General features: G+C 32.7%; 2 protein-coding genes across 4 annotated transcripts; one reads left to right on the forward strand and one right to left on the reverse strand.

The window, feature by feature from the left end:
• Positions 1-9,224: 9,224 nt before the first annotated feature.
• LOC108339512 (uncharacterized protein At3g28850) lies at positions 9,225-11,273 on the reverse strand. Of its 3 annotated transcripts, none has more exons than XM_017576642.2 (2): positions 10,949-11,273; positions 9,225-10,802 (listed from the first exon to the last, which is right to left on the reverse strand). In XM_017576642.2, exon 2 carries the CDS (start codon positions 10,795-10,797, stop codon positions 9,994-9,996), a length of 804 nt encoding a protein of 267 aa, XP_017432131.1. In that variant the 5' UTR covers positions 10,798-10,802; positions 10,949-11,273; the 3' UTR covers positions 9,225-9,993. The 3 variants fall into 3 exon arrangements, with proteins under 3 accessions (XP_017432131.1, XP_017432128.1, XP_017432129.1); XM_017576639.2 differs by having other exon boundaries at positions 9,225-10,807; XM_017576640.2 differs by having other exon boundaries at positions 10,954-11,254.
• A 6,447-nt stretch (positions 11,274-17,720) lies between these two features.
• On the forward strand, positions 17,721-18,644 carry LOC128196502 (uncharacterized). The gene is made up of 2 exons (XM_052877585.1): positions 17,721-17,786; positions 17,832-18,644. Exons 1-2 carry the CDS (start codon positions 17,721-17,723, stop codon positions 18,642-18,644), a joined length of 879 nt encoding a protein of 292 aa, XP_052733545.1.
• Positions 18,645-23,081: the final 4,437 nt, after the last annotated feature.

Genomic DNA, 23,081 nt, shown 5'->3' on the forward strand with positions numbered 1-23,081 from the left:
ATTTCCATATGTGATTTTGTGAACACTTGTGAGTTTCCAAATAATTTCATATATTCTATTCAACCACAACAAAACCTCAATTTTCTACATTCTGAAAAGCAAATAACAGTAACAAAATTGGCCCAATAAGACGACTAATTACCATTCAATCATAACTCAAAACAGCATAAGCTCAACAATTTGATTCAATGGGCAAATTTAATAAGGTTTAGCTTCTCTTATCTATAAAAAAAAGATCTCAATTATGAATCCTACATAGTCCCTAATCTCCACAATCAAGGAAGCTTTAAAACAATAAGATTAAACTCGCATCAAGAATATAAATACACCATTAGATTTATAACAACTACAAGATTCAAGAAAAGGATTATAAGAATAAATGTAGAGTCAAAACTTCACATGCATGTGGAATATCCATTAACCCGAGAGAAACAACGTAAAAGGAAAACTTACTCTTTTGTAGGGAATTTGGTAATGATGAACCTCCCTTCTTTTATTGTAGAGTTGTATAAAGTTGGGTGAAAAGGATTTGCAAGATGTGAACTTTTCTCCTTTATGGTATTGTTGTTTTAAGATGATGAGAGAATATTAAATGTTAGAGTGTTTTATGTATGTGCAACTTGTGTATGACAAGGATACATTTTCAACTAATGATTTTATGGGAGAGGTTGAAATATACATTCAACCTCTAGTTATAGTTGCAATGACCTATGAGAAATTGAACATTGGTGAATCCATGCAACTTGGAAATTTATGGCAACCAAGGACAACACCCTTGTTAGAGATGGTATCATATCCTTTTATGAAGGCAAAATATCAAACAAGAGATCTTAATGAGACTATAAAACATTGAGAGAGGTGAACTTGAGCTTGAGCTTAAATGTGTTCCTTTTACTCAATAGTTGGACAAAAGTTAAGGATCAGAAGTCATCTTAAAAATGGTTTTAGAGCATAAACAATAGGAATTTGTATGTGTTCATATTCTCATGTCTCATTCTCTATTGTACATTATTCTATGACATCATGGGATTATTTCACTATCAAATTTTCTATCTTTTTAATGTTGAATATGTTTGATTCGTCATCATATATTAAGATAAGAGCTTTGTTTAGAGCTATGAAAATGGGTTAAAACTCGCGAGTGAATTTGATTCATCACGGGTTTGAACCGGGTTGGGTTAAAAAATTGCAAATTTTAGCACAAGCCAAAATGAACTCGACCCACTAAGAATTTGGCTCACCCGAGTTGAACTCGTGGTGAGCTGGGTTGACTCACAAACCCACTCATCAATTCTAAATATTAAATTATATTAAAAAAATGAAAACCCAAAATGCTCTCTTGTGTATTTCGATTGTATTGTATTTTTGTAATTTTGGATTGTATTTGGAGTTTAACATCATTTTGGATCGTATTTGGATTGAACTTTGTTTAAATTTCAATTAGAAAAATTTAGTAATTTTTTTTGGGATTGAAGAAAAACAAATTGTAATTAAGTGTATCAACCCGTTTAATCTACCACACTTGTGGTAAGTCGGACCGAGTTTGAATTTTTTGGATTCACTAATAAGCGAGCTGGGTTGGGTTGGCCCACTAAGGGGTCAACCCGTGGTGGACTAAGCTAGGCCAAGCTGGGTGGCCCATTTTGACTACTCTACCTTTGTTGATGTATTAGCATCTTGAGAGGTTTCTTTAATGAGAGTTACTCCCTCCACCACCACACACTACTCCTTGTACCTCCTCATTCCTCTTTTGTCCTTCAATAATATTTAAACGGATGTGAATATGCGATTCTTAAATGGATGTCAACATTCGTGGACAGATATGGACATCCGTTGAAGGACAAACGGATGTCGATATCCGTCCATGGATGTTGACATCCGGTTAAGGGGTTCATGGATGTTGACAACATAACTAGTGTATGCAAATGTTCTCATGCAATGGATTGTCTCATAGACCTTCCCGAGCAGTGCGATAAATTTGGGAATGCAGCGTCTTGCTTTCTGAGCTAAAAAAGGTAAATGGATTTTCTACAGGGAGATAAATGGATTTCTACAACAAGTGCCCCATTTAAGTCTGATCTATGACAACAACCATAATATGCAATTTTCAAAGCTTCCTTTGTCAAAATTGTTTCCACGTTTGGATCATTTTCCCTTTCCCTTGATCTTCTTGATTTGTATTATTAATTTGAAGGTGAATAACGATTCTTTTCATTTGACTATTCTTTTTATTCATGCATAATTTGCACTAATCTCAGTGGCGGTCGAGAGCTTGGGCAGAACTCTCTTCTACAGTATGTTGCAAGTGTAGGAGCATGGATGTGTAGAAGTGTAAGGAAATTTAGGGTTTTTAAAAAGGTAAATAAAATTAAAGGATAAAAGTTAAATTAATGTAGGATAATTTCGGAATAAAAGAAATAGTGGAGAGGTGTAGGAAGCACTTGGGGTGGTGGAGGGAGCAACTCTCTTCTTTAATTTGTTAATTATGCTTTATTACGATAACAACTCGAGGCTTTTTCTTTCTTATCCATGCAAACTTTTTCTTTAAGGTTAAATATATCTTTAGTTCCTTGCATGCGAAATTGAAATCCATTCTTACCTTAAATTTTGATACATTATGGTTCCCAAACTTTAAAAATGAATAGATATAGTCATTTTGAGCTAATGATGTTAATTTTTTGGACTTGTTAATATGTGTTCTAAAATGACATTTGAGTTTAAACTTGTCAAAATGATGGAAACAACTCAAACGTTACTTTAAAACTCGTTTGACACAAAAAATTTTTAAAGTAGTTACGTTATGAGGACTATATTTATTCATTTGTAAAGTCTCTTAACTAAATTGTATCAAACTTTGAGACATGAATAAATTTCAATTTTGTAAGTTTCGAAAATGAATACATTTTAATTTTGTGTCAAGTTTAATAACTAAAATCATATTTAATCATTTTTTCATAAAACTCATGTTAGACATGTTAGATATGTACTATATGGTTTTAAAATTCATTCTGGATAACATCTCAAACCTAATACACAATCATTTACTATCACATAAAAAATATCATTAAAAATAAAAAAAAATAACAAAAAGGTTAAATCATTTCTGATGTGCTTATTTTTTGTTACTCGTCTCAAATGGGTCTTTCAATTTTTTTTTATTTCAATTGGATCTCTATTTTTTAAAAGTTAACGTCATGAGGTCCTCAGTGTTAGTACCATACTAACATAATTAAAGAAGATGTCACGTGTCAGTTCGTGCTTTTTTTAGTTTTTAAAATATTTTTCTAATTATTTATTTTTATATTTTTTTTATATTTTTAAAAAATAAAAATTTACCACGTGTCAAACTAATATTATGTCATGTGGCAATGTCAATATAACGTGGCATTGTTAGTGTCACATGTCATTGTCATGCCACACGTCATTGTATTAGTCTTAGTTTGATCCATATATTTTTATTTTGTCTCAATTTAGTCCTAAATTTTTTTAAAATTAAACAATTTTTTCTTACGTCAAATTAAAATAAAATTTATTTTATATAAAATGTTATACAAATATTTTTATTGAAATTGATATTTTTATTAAATATTTTTAACAAGATTAAATTTGTTTATATTTATATTTAGTAAATTGTATAAAAGTTAAAACTCTCGAATGATCCTCATATTATACTCGAATATCAATTCGGTCCTTAGTCTCAATTTGGTCTTCATTTTTTAAAATGTGATGCAATTTTGTCATTTCTGTTAGTATACGTTAACTTAGTACCATGCGTCAGTTCGTGAATTTTTTATTTCTTTTTTATTTTGTAAATTTTATCATTTATTTTTTTGGAAAAAAAAATGTCATGTGTCAAATGAAGATCCTGTCACGTGGCAGAGATAGTGTGACATGACAGTGACAGTTTCACGTGTAACTATTGGGGAAAGTGTCATGTGAAAAATCTCAATATAGTTATTTTATTTGTGTTTTGTCTCCATTCAATCCTAATTTTTTTAAATTGGAAATATTTCATCCCTCTTTAAATTAAGACCAAATTTAACTTTTGCATAAATGTATAATGATATTTTCATTAAAATTGATATTTTTAAATATTTTTAACAATATTAAATTTATTTAAATTTATATTTTACATTAAATATTATTTAAATTTTATTTCAAATATTTATATATTAATAATTTCTATACAAATGTTAGAGTTGGTTTAAAAATAACAATATTGTAAATTCAAATATAAAATTTTAAAATAGTTTTATAACAATTTAAACTAAATATATTGAAATTTTCAAAACAAAATTTAAATAAAATTCAATGCAAAATATTAATTTAAATAAAGTTAATCTTATTAAAAATATTAATAAAAATATCATTATAACAATTACAACATTTATTAGAGGTGACAAAATGAGTCAACATTTATTAGAGGTGACAAAATGGGTCAACCGGACCCGTTTAATCCTGGTCTAATATTGCCCTGCCAAAAGGGGTCAGGTCGGGCTAGCTTGCCATTGAAAGTCTGACTAATATCGCATGAAAACAAACTATATTTTTTTATATTTTACATGAAAGTGGATTGATGATGGGTTGTCAAGCTGACCCTACTGACCTGCGAAGTTGGTTTGCCAGGCTACTAGGCTTGGTGGGTCGGGTTGGTTCGACCTTGGCCCTTTTTGTCATCCAACATTTATATAAAAATTAAATTTGGTCTTAGTTCTAAGAGGGATAAAATTGCTTTAATTTTAAAAAAAATTAAGAGTAATTGAAACAAAATACAAATAAAATTACTAAATTGAGATTTTTCACATGACATTTTTTTCAACAATTACACGTGATTATATCACTATCACGTCATACTATCTTTGTCACGTGACAGGATCCTCATTTGACATGTGGCAAATTTTAAAAAAAAAACATTAAAAAATTAGATTGGCACATGATACTGAATTAATGTCGTCAATATTATATTAACGAAAAGGACCAAATTGCATCACATTTTCTAAAATAAGGATTTAATTGAGACTACTTAAATTCTGAGGACTAAATTAAGATTTCAGTATAATATGAGGATCATCAGAAGATTTTAAACTTATATAAATGTTAACTACGTTCTTTAAATATATCTATAAGAGTTAAAAAAAATAGTAACATGACACCCTAGTGTAAATTCTTCAAATGAGAGCTTAGTGAACAAACTAATAACATAGAATTTCATTTTTTTAAAATAAAAAATTGAAGAAAATTTCGTAGAAACCTTAATTAATATAATTATAATTTCCACATTTTTAATCATGTTAAAAATATTTAACAAAAATATTAATTTTAATAAAAATATTTGTGTAACTTTTACATACAAATTTAATTTTGTTTGAATTTGAAAAGAAACAAAATTCTTTAATCTAAAATAATTTAGGATTAAACTGAAACAAAATAAACATAATCTAATTAAGACTAGTGAGGATGACAATGAGACATAACACTGCGACTATCACTCATGTGACACAATATTAGTTTCGCACATAACATTTTTTTATTTTAAAAAAAATAAAAATAAAAATAGAAATAAAAATAAAAATAATTAAAAATATATTTTAAAAGAAATCACAGACTGAAAAAACATGCAACCCTTTTATGATGAATAATATTTCTGAAAATAGGAAGTTAAAATTTGAAATTGATTTCACCTTATCTTATGATATACACTTAAAGTATAGTGTTGCTGGCAACTGACTGAGAAGTAACGGGGGAAAACACAATTTCTTTTTTAAATATTTATAGAAAAGGTTATTTTTTATTGATTAAAAAAATTGAAAATTACAATTTCTTAATATTAACAAAATAAAAAATTAGTATCTAAAGTTGCCAATCAATTATTCTCTGTATTAAGAGTATATATATCTTCGTTGTTGAAAATTTTCGATGATGGAGAAATATGCACATAATATTTAAAAGATAGGTTAACTATATTTTGTTTTTTCATATTTTTTATGTTATTTTTTATGATAAACACATGAATTAAGAATGAAAAAATAAAATTTTTATAAAGAATTATAAGAAATAACAAATTATTTTTTTAAAGGAAATAAGTTTTTATATATTTTCTTTTAGTATCGTGTTCTTTATTTTTATTAGTTGTTTATTTTCTTTAATTATATTTATTTATTATGGTCATGATCTGTTACTGAACCTAAATTAAAAATTTGTTTGATTGATTTAATTTTAGAAGTTTCATCTTAACACCCAATTTTATCCTTTGTTTTTAATTTGTATATCAAAAACAATATTTTTCTATTCTAAACCTAATATAAAACGCACTAACATGAAGAAGAAAAATAAAAGTAAAAATATTTTATTTTTTTTTACTCTCTTTTTTAATTTCTGAAATAGTATGTTGTATAACTTACTCTTTGACATTTAGATTTGGGTTGTTGTGCAAGTTATACAACATATCAATTCAAAAATAAAAAAGTCAAAACACAAGAAAATATGTCTTCTAGCCACCAACACACCTCCTTGTCAGCACCAAAATCTTGCATTTCCCAAAATATTAAACATGTTATTAATTATAGAACTATGAACATGTCTATAAATTAAGAAAATTAGAATTAAAAGAACAAACACAAAGAGACAACCTCACATAAATTTAGTGTGATTGAATTTGCTATTGCATAAAAAAATTGTTCTTAAAATAATTTTAACTCAAAAAAACTCAATTTTTTTTTATATTTTACAAATACTTTAAGAAATTGTACAAATAGACTCTTAATGCAACTCATTAAAGTCAATTTATTAATTAGTTAAGACGTTATGTATAATAAAGTTTTAGGTTTTAACTTTCCTATACGAAAACCATTTTTGGTGTACCATCACGGATTCATTATGAAAAATAATATGCATTGATGCTTGGTGTTCTTAAAATAACCAAAGCAAGGATCTTTTCCTTTCTCCATTACTTTGTCTTTAAGAATGGATGGTCTAACTTTGTTTCCTTGTCTTATACTAATACTACAAACTTTTTTTTTCTTTATTAAAGATGCAAGTTTTGACCCCAAAAACAATGCAAACAAACACTACAATCCATTCCCATGAATCTTTCTCTACTTTCCTAGTTGCCCAAAGTTAACATCATATTCAATAAGAGAGAACTCTTATTGGAAACCCAAAGGTGCCTTGAAAATAACACAAAGCCAACAAAGCCATCAAAATTGTGATGTAAGGAGGATTCCAATTCAATTATTAAAAATGACTTCTTGAATGTAAATAAGTTCATGTGAAATATTATTGTCCTAATAAATAAAAAGATTTTATTTAAAAAAAATAAAAAAATTACATAAATACATGAAAAATTACATCAATCCATAATAAAATAATATAGCACACATAAAAAAAATGAAAGGATATATTTCAAATTAATGATATTAATTTTTTTATGTATTAAATAATATTTCAATTCAAAAGTTAACATGTAAAAATGTCTAATATGTTATATTCATTTATTTTTAAAATTGGGTTAAATATGTTTTTAATCTCTAAACTATCAAGCGATCTTGTTTTTAGTTTCTCTTTCAAACTGAGGTACCTTTTGGTCATTCACCTTTAGAAAACCATAATTTTTCGTCCTCAAAAACCAACGGAGTTAAAAAGAAGCTGAGCTGGCTAACGGTGGAGTGTCATGTCATTTTTTTTTTCTGACACTAAGTCAATCTATCTGTTACCATATAGTAATGTCGAACGTTATTGGTAAGGCTGAATGGTTATGATGACTGAATGACGAAACGGTATTGGTGGTAACCGAACAGTATTGTTAATAGCCAAATGGTTATGATGATTGAATAACCGAACGATATTGGTGGTGACCGAACGATATTGGTGGTGGTCGAATGGTTATGATGACTGAATGATGATGGTGACCAAACGGTGATGGTGACAAACGGTGATGGTGACTAAATGATGATGGTGACCGAACGATGAAAGTCAAATTGACTCAGTGTTAGAAAAAAGATGACGTGACACTCCACTGTTAGCCAGCTCAGCTTCTTTTTAACGCCGTTGGTTTTTTAGGACAAAAAATTATGTTTTTCAAAAGGAGAAAGACTAGAAAGTAACTTAGTTTGAAAAAGAGACTAAAAACAAAATGGCTTGATAGTTTAGGGACTAAAAACATTTTTAACCCTTTAAATAAGTTTTTTAAAATAAAACGAATTTTAATTTTATATTTAAATACATAAAATAAAAATATATTTAACTTTATTTAAAATAATAAACAGTGTAGTTTAAAGCTCAAATCAAATAATTTGACAGGGAAAAAAATCTGGAATATAAAAAATAAATAATTTTTAATTTTTTTGAATAATTTACTATGATTCTTTGGATTTATTCCAGATTGTTTCAACATCGAACGCCTTTCTGAACTACTAATTATTTTGGTCTTCAGTCTACTTACGATCTATGGAGTAGTTGCTACATCCTTCCTCTTGATAATGGAAATAGGAAAACAACCTTTTACCAACTACAAACATCAAACGTGGAAAACAAAACAATGAAGAAACTTCAAGAGAAGAGGGTGCTCCATTATTCCATCATAATCTGAGGGGAATGGATAAGGTCACAATAGATTCAATATTGCATTGCCATACACCAAATGCACCAATATCAATCGCACTGAGTTATCTGTTCTCAACTTCTTATGAGCTATGGAAAAGGATAATAAAGCAGAATGATCACTCTGATTCTTGCTATCACAAGCTAATTCTATATAAATAACAACAGTTGTTAAAATAGTTTTCATTTTTCGTTTCAAAATGCAGACACTTGTATGAGTGAAGGAAGAATATGGAAACTGAAATTATTTTTAGAATTTTCTTAGCACACTTTTACATGTCATGTGCCGGCCCCCCCACATGGTGATATGACAAAATCAAGGCCCAGAGTCTGAGAACCAAAATAAGAATGACAATATCCAGAAGTCATGATAAAATCAACGACCATTTTTTGTTAATCCTTATGATCGCAAGAGTATATATATTCAATTGCTCCAAGAGAAACCCTGTCCCCACTAAAAAACACATTTCTTACAGAAACATGGAATTTTAGCATTTTAACACGTTGAATTCAAGCAATTCAGAACTCAAGGTGCCATAAAAAATGTTTTTAACACAATATATGAGAAACCACAAAGAAACAAAGCACTATGATATGGAAAGTGTCATATAGAAACCAATACAACCTTCCATGGTCAATATTTGCAAACCCTTTTGATATTACTAAATATTTACATTGTGTCGAGGAGAAACACTCCTCAGGACTGTGAATGAAGTACAATACAACAGACATCATACAAACATATCTGGTATTTTTTTTCCTGTGTGGAAGATAAAAATCACTCTTGAACAAAATGCAGTTCAAGGAGCTGAACAAAGAAACCATCAGCTCATGACAGATAACAAAAAAAAACACCCATAGAAAAAAAAATAATTCAAAGAGTGCTTTGAATAACCACAAAACCTTACCCTCCAAACACCTTCACACGCCTAAACTTGAGAATCCTACATATGCAACAACTACCACAAAACCTAAACACAGTTCCTCAAATGCTCTCATGTCATCCTCCAATCAAAATCTGAGTTTGACATCCTTCATGCAATCCATTATTCCACCCATGAAACATCCATTCTGATTAGATAACAACACCAAAAACACGTCAAATTGGAGTTTCACTATGACAGTCTTCGTTGATCTAATCTTCAATGCAAACCTTCATCACTGATGTGAAACTCCAATTCTGATTGTACAAGAGTGCCAAAAAGCCTAAAACTTGACTGACCTTCACAAAGACAAACCCCAACTTCAAACTCGTACTGTCCAAGTAAAACTCTAATCCTGATTAGATAACAACACCAGAAACACGAAAAGAACTGCATCTAAGTTCTATGCCAACAACAACTACACACACCAAGGTTTCAAATTTCTCATTTTTTTTCTCTTTTTCTTCAAACTTCAAGAAGAACAACAATTAGGACATCTTATCAACCCATTCTCATTACACTCCAAACACCTCTTCAACACCCCTTCATCCTCATCAAACACCTTCCTACTCCCACTGCAATTCCCACAAGGTGCAAACCTCACATCTCCACAACTCTCGCACACAAACCCACCCTTTGTCCTTGGCAACCCTTCCAGAACCTTCCCGAGCTCCCCCACCTCGTACATGTACTTGATGATGTCAGCACCCCCCACGTGCCGCCCCCTGATGAACACCTGAGGAAGCGCCACGTGTCCCTTCCTCTTCCCGTTACCATTCTCCCCCAACACGTTCATCAACTCCTTTCTGTAATTCGCGTCCATCGAAATATCACGCTCGTCAACCCAAACCCTAAATCCCCGAAATATCATCCTCACCGCGTAGCAATCCTCGAAGGTCCTCCTAATACCGCGTAAGCTGGTGAAATACAACACGATCCGATCCGCCGTCCCCGGTAACCGAATCGCCGGCGAGGAATCGACCAATTTCGCCGGAGAATCGATGGAGGATTCGGATGCTTCGATCGATTTCGAGGGTTTAAGCTTGTGGTGGCGGTGTTGATGTTCCGAAGACGAAGGTTTCGCCGACTCAAAGAAGCTGCAGAGCCTCTTAACGACGCTCCCGCCGCCTTTAGGGGATTCTCCTAACTTCGTCAGTGATCGGTCCAGCTGCGGCGGCTTCTGCGACGGCTTTTCCTTCCGCAGCGTCGTCATGGATCGGTTGAAGAAGGAGAATCTAGACGACGTCGTATTCGGGCTGTTTCCAAACTCCGCCATCGACACTGTTCTTTTGCAACACCCAACATAGAAAGCTTCAGTTTTTCAAGGTTCATCGGAATTTAAAACTTTAAAAAACAATAAGAATAACAATAATAATAAAAGTTTCTTCTGTTTTTCTTTTATTTTGATTTGTGAATGATGAAGATACCTTACGGGAAAATGGGAAGATGAAGACGGTGGAGGGCGGTGGAGGACGGTGGTTTTGTTGTTTTGTGAGGATTGTCGTTTTGAGGAGAGTGTTTGCGTTTTGGTGTTTATTAGTCGTTTTGTGCGTAGCGTGTTGTCGTTGGAGGTGTTTTGTTTTCTGCGTTTTGGTTTTGCAGAGAAAGGTTTTTGTGAGGAGAGAGACAGAGAGAGAAGGTCGGGTTTTCTTTTGTTTTGAACTTTGAACTTTAGAGAGAGAAAGACCAATGTATGAAGCCAAGAATTTGTACTTTTGTAGAAGCAAAAACTTAGTCGAAGAAAAAAAAATGTATATTTTTTAACCTATGGTGCGTTTGGATATATAGAAAAAGAAAAATCCAAAAGCGCTTCTGGAGTAATCGTGAGATAGATGCTAAAAGCTGGTTTGGTGCTTAATTTACCTTTTCGAGTTAGGTATGGTGAGAGACCAAACTAAAGAGGCATTTAAAAAACAATATTAATTTCAGCGGTTAATGCTTAATTAATGTTGTAATGTTAAAGCCAACAGTTACGACATGTTTAAAATAAATCTAAATTTGAATAATGTTCTTAATTTTTAATGGATCATTTAGTAATAATATTTTTCCCAAAAAGACTCTAACTTTAATTCAAGTTTGACTTACGGTTATAATTTGCAATTTTTGGGTAGAAAAAGAAAAAAAAATTAAGAAATTAGTCAAATTTATTATAGTGATCTAATTATTAGTTGAGAAAAAAAATAGAAATTGTTGATTATTTTTTAAATTCTTACAAATTATTTTTCACCAACCAAACAAAATTTAATTTTTTTTTCCTTTCTAATAAATATTCCTTCCCATCAGTTTGACCAGTCCCAAAATTCAGTACACCAAGTAAACTATACACCTATCATTACCAAAATATTACTTTTTTAATCTTAAATTATTTATTAAATTTTAATCACTGCATAACGCTTTTTTTAATTAATAAGTGAATTGGATTAATCAGTTAACTTGATATTAAATTCAAAATACGTAATTGTATTAAATAACAATAAAAAAAAGATAATGTTATTAATATTTCTGTGTGAAGTACGTTATTCTGGTGGAATAATAATCTTATGGTTTAAATGTTACACGGAGTAGTAATTTTGTCATTTCAATTTTTATATGATACTGTATAAGTCATCATTTTAATATTTTAAAAATAAATTATTCCAATTAATTTTACCTAACAATTTAAGTTTTTCACCTTCTTAATTTCCTTTCTCTTAATTCCTTCCAGATTTTTCCAAAGCCTACAAGTGATAAATAATAAATGCAATAAAATAAATTGAACAACATAGGCTTGTTCCAATGATATATATCCATAGATAAAAGAAAAATATTTCTTTCTAATTCTTATCTACAACTTTAGTTTTTTATTATTGTTCTATGATCTCAGTCTCCAGATTTAAATAATTGTGAAATTTTATTCTAATTTTTAATCTTATATGTCTATTTTTTAAAATTGCATTTTAATTAATCAATCTATTTTTGTTATACCTTAAACAAGAATGTTAGGTTTATGATTCAATTCAATCAAAATTAAAAAAAAATGTATATTTAAATTAAAGATTCCACAAAGTTTTGTGTATTTTTAGTTCTTATAAAAGTTTCATAGTACAATAGTTTTTCATTTTATAAAATGACGTAATATTGGTTCAATATTGATATATAATTATTAATATTAACCTATTTTTAATAACATCGACAGGGTTACAGGGTAGTTAAATACAAGGTACTTGTTTAACTTTTAAAACTGAAAATATGATTAATTTTATATTAAGTTAATTGTAATAATGAATATAGAAAGAAAGAAGAAGTTATATATACTTATATATATATATATATATATATATATATATATATATATATATAAGAAATTATTTTCTTATGTCCACAATTATTTTTAATTTTATACTTAAATAAGTTTTTTTCTTAAACTGAAATAATAATTTTATTTTTTTATAATTACTTATTTAAATTTAATAATTTTTTATTTAACTATTTTTTTAAATTTAATCATTTTTTAATTATAAAATTACCAACAAAATAAATAAAACTTATTTACAATAAAGTTAAAAAAATTATTTATATTTAATTTTATAATTATAACAATATATAATCAATAATTTATTACTTTTATTACCATAAAATAATACGCGTTTTTAATAATAATAAATATAGAACATGGTTATAGGAAATATCGGAACGTAACCGACTTTGATCCAAATGAAATATTGGAAAATATTTAAATTGATATGAAAAATGAATGTGTTAATTTATACAAAAAATCAATTTTAAAAAAAATATCTATTTATACAAAAAGAAAAGTTAATGTATGTCATTATATATTATTTATTAAATATCTATGAAATATTTATATATACAGAATAAATAAATTTTGAAGGATCTATTTAATGGAGACAGATTAATTTACTAATTTATTTTTTGAGAACAATTTAAACATTTAGCTAATATCTTTATTTTATTTTTAAAGCACCTATCTATGGTAATTATTTTTGTTATACTACTATTTGGTTTTGACGTTTGCTGTGTTTGAAAAAAAATGACATTTATCCGGTAAGAAACGAAAATAAATATGGATGATGATTAATACAACTCTTTGTAATTGTATTGATTATTTTTATAATAAAATATAATAGTTTTATTAATTTATTATTAGTATAATAAAAAATATGGTGGAATATAAATTGGAGAGTGGTGGCTTGTGAGGCCAAACCTCTTCTTTTTCAACAAAAGCAGGCTTTTAGGCTTTTCTTTGTCATCACCGTCACGGAAGCACTCACGTTGCTTCTAAGAACCATCCATATCCAAATTCTAAACAAAGGAAAAAAAGTTCACATATTCAAATTCTTTTTCAATTTTAAAATGAATATTATTTTTTAATTTCTTTTACAAAATAGCACTCATATTATTTATTTAATAAATTTTAGTAAATATATATCTTGTTGATGTCTTTCATAAATGGTGTCTAACGATTTCATTATGTCTCAATCTAAATCAAAAACATTTTATAAAATTGTAGAATCTTATAACTTTATGATTTAAATCTCAATTTTAACTATAATACTTATATCTATTATCTACATAGTATAATTATCGCATATCACAACACAAAAGCATTGTGTAATTTATATACTAAAAAAATCGATTTCATCAAAATAACAATATACAAAAATCAAACATCAATCATATTTATACAAAATATTCAATAAACGAAATACTAAGAGATATTCTTTTAAAAAAAATTATTTAATATATGTCTTACCAAAAATTAATATTTAATCCAATATACAAGACTTAAATTTATAAACGAACAAATGACATATATTTTCTCATATATCTTAGTTTATATGACTTATATTATAAATAAAAAATGAATGCATATTATAATATAAATGTCAATATTTAATACACAAATCAAACATTTATATAGCATACGCTGTATGTAACTACAAATTCATATAATATCATTTCCATCTATCATAATTCATTTAAAACAAATAGAAATCAATTAAATATACAAAGTAAATATTCATTTTACTTTTGTAATAAATATTCAAATACAAACAATATAGAAGAAAACTTGAGTGAAATTTGCTTGCCTAATGAAAATATGGTTGATTCAGGATTAACTTACTGTTATTTTGTATGAAAAAAAAATTATTTTCTTGAATGAAAAATAATTTGTTTGAGCAAAACTCTTTATCTTTAACATGCATAATGAAATTACTAAATAAACTCTTTATTGAGAGTATTTAATTTAAAACATTCTAAAACAATAATCTATTAGTAAGTACTCATATAATTTTCAAACAAAAACATTTTTATTGCATGAAACTCAAGAAGTTTAACAACATCACATTCACATTTAGATCATCTATCTTAAAGTTTTATGAAAAATATAAACAACTTCTCATAAAATATTTTTCCTTCAAATCTACCTAATAAAAATATTCAAAATTTATATACTTAAAAATAAGACATCCAAATATAAGAAAATCTTAGCATATAATTTTCAACTGAATTCCCTAATACTGATAATAAAATCATATAAAAAGAGAGAACAATGTTTGAAATTTTGGATTGGATGGAAGTGTTTCATAATTCCTTGAAAGGTGCGATGATATCTTGAAAGAAATGAGATATGAGCCTTTACTTTTATGTAAATAGCCAATGCATTTATTGTTTTTATCTTAATTTTTTCCACTTCTTATAATGCTTCATAACTTTAAATACATTAAACAGAATATTTCCTTTAAATATTAAGATTATTTAAACGATGTGTAACTTAATTCCGTAAGTCTTAAAATTGATCTCATAAGTGTAAGGACCGTGTCCTTTACTTTTTATTATTTTATTATTATTTTAATAAAAGTGGAGGACAAGCTGCTGTAGTGTTTTTGGTTGCATTGAGAATTTAGGAAAAGTAGCATCCAGGTTTCAGGGGATTAATTTGTTGGTATTTGGAAGTGGGGAGCAGCGTCCAAAATTTTCTCGGAGCAGCGTCCGGATTTTTGGGGATGGAAGCAGCCAAGATTTTTGGCACCATTCAAACGCGTAGGAGAATAAAACGGGGTAAGGGGTTCTGCTCTGGGAAGGTTTGCTGCTGTATTTTGGTGAAGAACGTGAAGTTTGAAGTTGCTGGAGAGGAAAGAAGCTTAGTTCTGCAAGTGTTGGATTCAAAGTTTTACAAAAGGAAGTCTACAAGAGGTAAGGGGAGTTGGATTTTCTGGATGTTGATAGTGGTTGCATGAGTAGGATGCTGGAAAATTGTGGTTGTATGTATGGTTGGATTGAAATTGATGTGTTGATTCATGTATGTAATCTTGTATGCTTTGGAATTGAAGGAAATTGGAATTTCATAGCATTTTAGTCATTTGGAGAGGAAGTGAGGTAGTGATTTTGAGCATTTGGGATCTAGAGTGTTATTGAGCCTTTGGAACAGTTTCACCCACTGTATTATGACTTGTTAGAACCATCAAATTGATCAAAATAGGTGTAAAGTGGTAGAATTGGATTTTGAGTATCAAAGTTATGAAAATTGGTGTTTTATGGTTGAATTTGAGTATGAATCCCTTAAGAATTGAATAAGGAACGGTTATAATCAATTAGGTAAGTCCAATCGAGTATAAAACAGGAATTAAGGGTGTTAGAAGTTAATTAAAAAGGGTTGAAAATGGTAAGAGGGGTTCTGACCTCAAATCTGCAGAATTCTGCATTCTGCATCAGGTCACGCCCGGGCGCCCCACTGTCGCGCCCAGGCGTGAGTGGCACTGGAAATGCCGCGCCCAGCATATCGCGCCCGAGCGCGAGATGCTGCGGAGCGCGTTTGTCCGAGCCAAATTGGACGTTCGTCCAATTTGCTCGACCAAGCGTTCGGCCTTAAGTTTCTGAGAGCGTTCGTCCTTCAACTCCAGAGAGCGTTCGTCTTTCAACTCCAGAGAGCGTTCGTCCAGTGGAGTGTTCGGCAAGCGTTCGTCCGTCCGGAAAATGGACGTTCGTCCAAACTGTGAAAAGTGGACGTTCGTCCTAAACTTGAGCGTTCGTCCGTTTTTTTTTAAAATAATGTTCGTCCAGATCCTTAATAACGTTCGTCCAGATCCTTAATAGCGTTCGTCCAATTTGGTGGTGAATAGTGTTCGTCCAAGAGTGTGCAAAGGGTTCAATTGCTATTGTTTTGGATTGAATTAAATATGTAAAATGTTGAAAGTATGATACGATGTGATTTATTTGAAAATATGAGTATGTATGAATTATGATAAATTACCGTGATTATATGATGAAAATGATGAATGTGAGTATGATTCGGAAATCTCAGGGAGAGATGGATGGAAGTAGTTATGTGAAATATTGTGGTTGTGTCTGTATAATTGTAGGGGCTTCGAAATGGTATGTCTATCCCTACACTCAAAGCATTATTCACACTCAAGTAGAGAAGAATAATGTCAGTGGTGAGAGTAGAGGGAGATCCTCGTCTATAGTCTTTGAATTTAGACATAGGCAGCTTGGGGGATTTATATTGCTAGCGTTGGAGAAAGACCAGCAGAGCTAGCAAGTGTAGAGACGACCAATAGTTCGACAATTATACAAAATCCGGATGAGTCGTGTGAGTATGTAGATTGTGGTTTAATAAGCATGCCTAAGTATTTCTATATTTAAATCTATGTATGATGACGTGAATTAACTGTACTAGGAGATAACATGCTTTTTATATCTAGCTCACCCTTGCATTGTTTGTGTTGTATGCCTATTCGGATTATGTTATTCGGCAATGATCATCCACTTGGATGGGAGCAGATATGGTCGAGGAGAACGCCGAGGAGAGTCCTCTGGAGCAAGAGCTTGGGAATAATGTGGCTGCGGAGTAGTGTGCTTAGGAAGTTTCATATCTGAACACGTGTAGTGTTCTAATATATGAACTTTTAAGTTTGAATTTCCGTTTTCTTTTATTTCGGATGACTGTAATTTGTACTTAAATTACACGTCGTATTCTGACTGTTCTCTATATTTTAAATGATGACGTCTTTATTATGTAATAATTGTTATTATATAATCGGGATGTTACATTAATGGTATCAGAGCAGTTCTTCCTTAGAAACCTGTAGGTTGTAGATGTGTCCTGTTTGTAATTGTGAATTCTGGACATTTGGCGAAACGTCATATTAGTTTCATTGAGTGGGACTAATAGTTTTCTCTCTGTATGAACAGAAGATGGCATCTAGATCTCCTCCTTCCTCAGATGTTGATCCGTCTAACTCTAATCAGATGTTGAATGCGGTGCTTCAAGCATTGCAACGGTAGAACGCTACTTTGGTTCAGCAGAATACCATTGCGTTACAAAATTTGGAAGCTGCCAGAGTATCGGCTGAGAATGCTAGAGTATCATCTGAGAATACTCAAAGACAGTTTGTGGAAGTGTTGACTAATGGTAGGACCACTCCAGGTGTTCCTCCCTTCACTATTCCAGTCCAAGAGTGGAGTTTGGAGAACTTTCTTCAGCATCACCCTGCAAGATTCACAGGAAAATGCAGTCCGGATGAAGCTGACCATTGGTTCAGGGATATGGAGAGGATATTTGAAGCTAAAGGATGTCCTGATGAGAGGAAATTGGCTTATACTCAATATCTGCTGACCGGAGAAGCTAGCCATTGGTGGAGCAGCATGAAGATGATCCTTGAGAGGAGTGGGACTCCTATTACTTGGGAGTTGTTTAGAGTCAAATTCTATGCTGAGTACTTCCCTGACAGTGTGAGATTTGCAAAGGAAGTAGAATTTCTGGAACTGGTACAGGGCAACAAGTCAGTGTCAGAATATGCAGATCGTTTCAAACATTTACTTCGTTTCAACACTATGGCAGTAGATGAAGAATGGCAATGCAGAAAGTTTGAGAATGGTTTGAGGAATGATCTCAAGCTACTTTTAAAAGGGTTACGTATCAGAGAGTTCCCTACTTTAGTGGAGATGTCCCGTGATCTAGAGAAGACAAAGAAAGAATCTGAGGGACAGCAGAGTCAGCCTGTGAGGACTGGGGGACCATCTGGATCTCGTGGTGGATTTATCACTAGGAAGACCCCTTATGCTAGACCATCTTTTTCTTCTGGGTCTAGAGGTTCATCTTATCAGCCATCAGTGTAGTCAGGATCAGCCAGACCATCCGGCCCCATTAGATGTTATACCTGTGGAGGACCTCATTACCGTAGCAGCTGTCCTATGGAAAGTGGTGCAAGGAAATGCTTCAAGTGCGGAAAAGAGGGGCACTTCTCTAAGGAGTGTACTTCTGTAGTAGGATCGAGGTCTCAGGCACAGAGGATTGGTTTGCCTCCACCCAGAGGAGGTGACAGACCCCAAGCGGTGGGCAGAGTATATGCTATGACAGGATCGGAAGCAGTCAGCTCAGGTAATCTTATCATCAGCAATTGTTTATTGTTTGGGGTGACTTGTGTTGTACTTTTTGATTCGGGGGCAACACACTCCTTCATATCGGAGGCATGTGTTGAGAAATTGGGTATGCCTGTAGAAGAACTAGACTTTGACCTAGTGGTGTCTACACCAGCATCAGGGTTAGTCAGAACATCTTCTGTGTGTGTCCGTTGTCCAATTGTTGTAGAAGGACATCAGTTCAAGGTGAACCTCATCTGTTTACCTTTGCAAGGATTAGAAGTAATTTTGGGAATGGATTGGTTATCTACCAATCGCATCCTCATTGACTGCGGTAGTAAGAAATTGATGTTTCCTGATAAAGACAAATTTATGCCTTTGTCGATCGGCGTCTTGAGACAAGACCTTCTGGAAGGTGCTAGTTGCTTTTTGGTGCTATCACATATAGAAGCGACGCAAGTTTCACATCATGCGGCACAGGAGAGTCAGAGTGTAAACCTAGCAGTTGTAAACGACTTCTTGGATGTTTTTCCTGAAGAAGTTCCTGGTTTACCTCCTCCACGTGAGGTGGAGTTCTCTATTGATTTGGTCTCAGGAGCAGGACCAGTTTCTATAGCTCCGTATAGGATGGCTCCAGCAGAATTGGTAGAGTTAAAGAAGCAGATTGAAGACCTATTGGAGAAACAGTTGATCCGACCTAGTGTTTCGCCTTGGGGAGCACCAGTGTTGCTAGTAAAGAAGAAAGATGGTGGTTCAAGACTGTGCGTTGATTATCGGCAACTGAATAAGTTGACGATCAAGAACAAGTATCCGTTGCTGAGAATAGATGATTTGATGGATCAACTACATGGAGCTACAGTATTCTCTAAGATTGATCTGAGGTCGGGTTATCATCAGATCTTAGTGAAAGCGGATGATGTGCAGAAGACAGCGTTCAGGTCCAGATATGGCCACTATGAGTATGTGGTTATGCCTTTTGGTGTGACTAATGCTCCAGCCATTTTTATGGACTATATGAATCGAATTTTCAGACCTTTCTTGGACAAATTTGTGGTGGTCTTTATAGATGATATACTTGTCTATTCTAAGACTCGAGAAAAACATGCAGATCACCTTCGGACAGTACTTGAAGTGCTGAGAGAAAGACGATTGTATGCCAAATTGTCTAAGTGTGAATTTTGGATGGAAGAAGTTCTTTTTCTTGGCCACGTAATCTCAGCTGGAGGAATTTCTGTTGATCCCGCTAAGGTGCAAGCAGTACTTCAGTGGGAAAGACCTAAGACTGTTACTGAGGTCAGGAGCTTCGTGGGTTTAGCGGGATATTACCGCCGTTTTATTGAGGACTTTTCCAGAATTGTGGCACCATTGACGCAACTGACTAGAAAGAATCAACTTTTTGTTTGGACAGATCGTTGTGAAACTAGTTTTCAAGAGCTAAAGAAAAGGTTGACTAGTGCACCCGTCTTGGTCTTCCCTGACACAGGTAAACTTTTTGAGGTGTTCTGTGATGCCTCGCATCAGGGATTAGGGTGTGTACTGATGCAGGAGAAGAAGGTAGTGGCGTATGCATCAAGACAACTCAAGGTTCATGAGAAGAATTACCCCACTCATGACTTGGAGTTGGCAGCTGTAGTTTTTGCTTTGAAGATTTGGAGACACTACCTGTATGGTGCACAATTTCAAGTGTTCAGTGATCATAAAAGCCTGAGATATCTCTTTGATCAGAAGGAGCTTAACATGAGGCAAAGGAGATGGATAGAGTTCCTTAAGGATTATGACTTTGATCTTTTATACCATCCTGGAAAAGCCAATGTTGTGGCAGATGCATTGAGCAGGAAGGCAGTACATATGTCCTCATTGATGATTAGAGAATTAGAGCTAGTAACAAGCTTCAGAGATTTGAGGTTGCAAGTAGAATTTGAAACTGACAGCATCAGGTGCGGTACTTTGGTGATATCTAATGACTTGTTGAAGCATGTTAAAGAAGAGCAGTCAAGAGATATTGAACTCCAGATGTCAGCTACTTTGATTGGAACCGAGCAAGGTAAAGATTTTATCTTGGGGGCCGACGGTATTTTGAGATTCAAAGGCAGGGTCTGTATCCCTAGCAACTCTGGATTAAAGAAGTTAATCATGGAAGAAGGTCACAAAAGCCGTTTTAGCATGCATCCAGGCATGACGAAGATGTACCAAGATCTCAAGAAATCTTTCTGGTGGTCGGGTATGAAGAGGGATGTGGCACAGTTTGTGGCTTCTTGCTTGACTTGTCAAAAGGCAAAAGTGGAACATCAAAGACCTGGAGGTTTGTTGCAACCGTTGGAGATTCCAGAGTGGAAATGGGATAGCATTGCTATGGACTTTGTTACCCATTTGCCACACACTTTTCGAAAGCATGACGCAATTTGGGTAATAGTAGACCGATTAACCAAGAGTGCTCACTTCTTGGCAATTGATTTGAGAATGTCCATGACAAAGTTGGCACAACTATATGTTAAGGAAATAGTGAGGTTGCATGGGGTACCTTCAAGTATTGTATCAGATAGGGACCCGAGATTCACATCCAGGTTTTGGCAGACTCTTCAGAGTGAAATGGGAAGCAAGCTACAGATGAGCTCGGCTTATCATCCTCAAACAGATGGCCAGTCCGAGCGGACGATCCAATCTCTTGAAGATTTATTAAGGACTTGTATTTTGGACCATTTAGGAGTATGGGACGAGATATTACCACTGGTTGAGTTCACTTATAATAACAGTTATCATGCCAGTATCGGTATGGCTCCGTTTGAAGCCTTGTATGGAAGACGCTGTAGAACGCCTTTGTGTTGGTTTCAAGAAGGAGAGTATGTGTTAACGGGACCAGAGATAGTTCAACAGACTACAGAAAAAGTGAAGCTTATACAGGCAAAGATGCGAGCATCTCAAAGTAGACAGAAGTCCTATGCTGATCAGAGGCGCAAGCCGTTAGAGTTTGTAGCTGGAGACCATGTGTTTCTCCGAGTGACTCCGACTACCGGTGTAGGAAGAGCAATTCGGGCTAGGAAGTTGTCTCCTAAGTATCTTGGCCCTTATCAGATCCTGCGACGTATAGGGCCGGTAGCTTATGAGATAGCCATGCCACCCCAATTAGCGAACTTACATCCGGTATTCCATGTATCCCAACTGAGAAAATATGTGTCAGATTCTTCTCATGTGCTTGAAGATGAAAATGTGCAAGTCAGAGAGGATTTATCGATGGAAGTGCAACCTGTGAGGATTGAAGAAAGTCAGAACAAACAACTTAGAGGGAGAACTGTCACTCTTGTCAAAGTCATCTGGGATGGTAGAATAGGTGACTTCACCTGGGAGTTAGAGAATGAGATGAGAGAAGCATACCCCCACTTATTTCTATAAACACAATTTTCGAGGACGAAAATTTTTTTGTGTTGGGGAGAATGTAAGGACCGTGTCCTTTACTTTTTATTATTTTATTATTATTTTAATAAAAGTGGAGGACAAGCTGCTGTAGTGTTTTTGGTTGCATTGAGAATTTAGGAAAAGTAGCATCCAGGTTTCAGGGGATTAATTTGTTGGTATTTGGAAGTGGGGAGCAGCGTCCGGATTTTTGGGGATGGAAGCAGCCAAGATTTTTGGCACCATTCAAACGCGTAGGAGAATAAAACGGGGTAAGGGGTTCTGCTCTGGGAAGGTTTGCTGCTGTATTTTGGTGAAGAACGTGAAGTTTGAAGTTGCTGGAGAGGAAAGAAGCTTAGTTCTGCAAGTGTTGGATTCAAAGTTTTACAAAAGGAAGTCTACAAGAGGTAAGGGGAGTTGGATTTTCTGGATGTTGATAGTGGTTGCATGAGTAGGATGCTGGAAAATTGTGGTTGTATGTATGGTTGGATTGAAATTGATGTGTTGATTCATGTATGTAATCTTGTATGCTTTGGAATTGAAGGAAATTGGAATTTCATAGCATTTTAGTCATTTGGAGAGGAAGTGAGGTAGTGATTTTGAGCATTTGGGATCTAGAGTGTTATTGAGCCTTTGGAACAGTTTCACCCACTGTATTATGACTTGTTAGAACCATCAAATTGATCAAAATAGGTGTAAAGTGGTAGAATTGGATTTTGAGTATCAAAGTTATGAAAATTGGTGTTTTATGGTTGAATTTGAGTATGAATCCCTTAAGAATTGAATAAGGAACGGTTATAATCA

This window comes from Vigna angularis, chromosome 5, assembly GCF_016808095.1.
Source record: "Vigna angularis cultivar LongXiaoDou No.4 chromosome 5, ASM1680809v1, whole genome shotgun sequence".
NCBI classification, from domain to species: domain Eukaryota; kingdom Viridiplantae; phylum Streptophyta; class Magnoliopsida; order Fabales; family Fabaceae; genus Vigna; species Vigna angularis.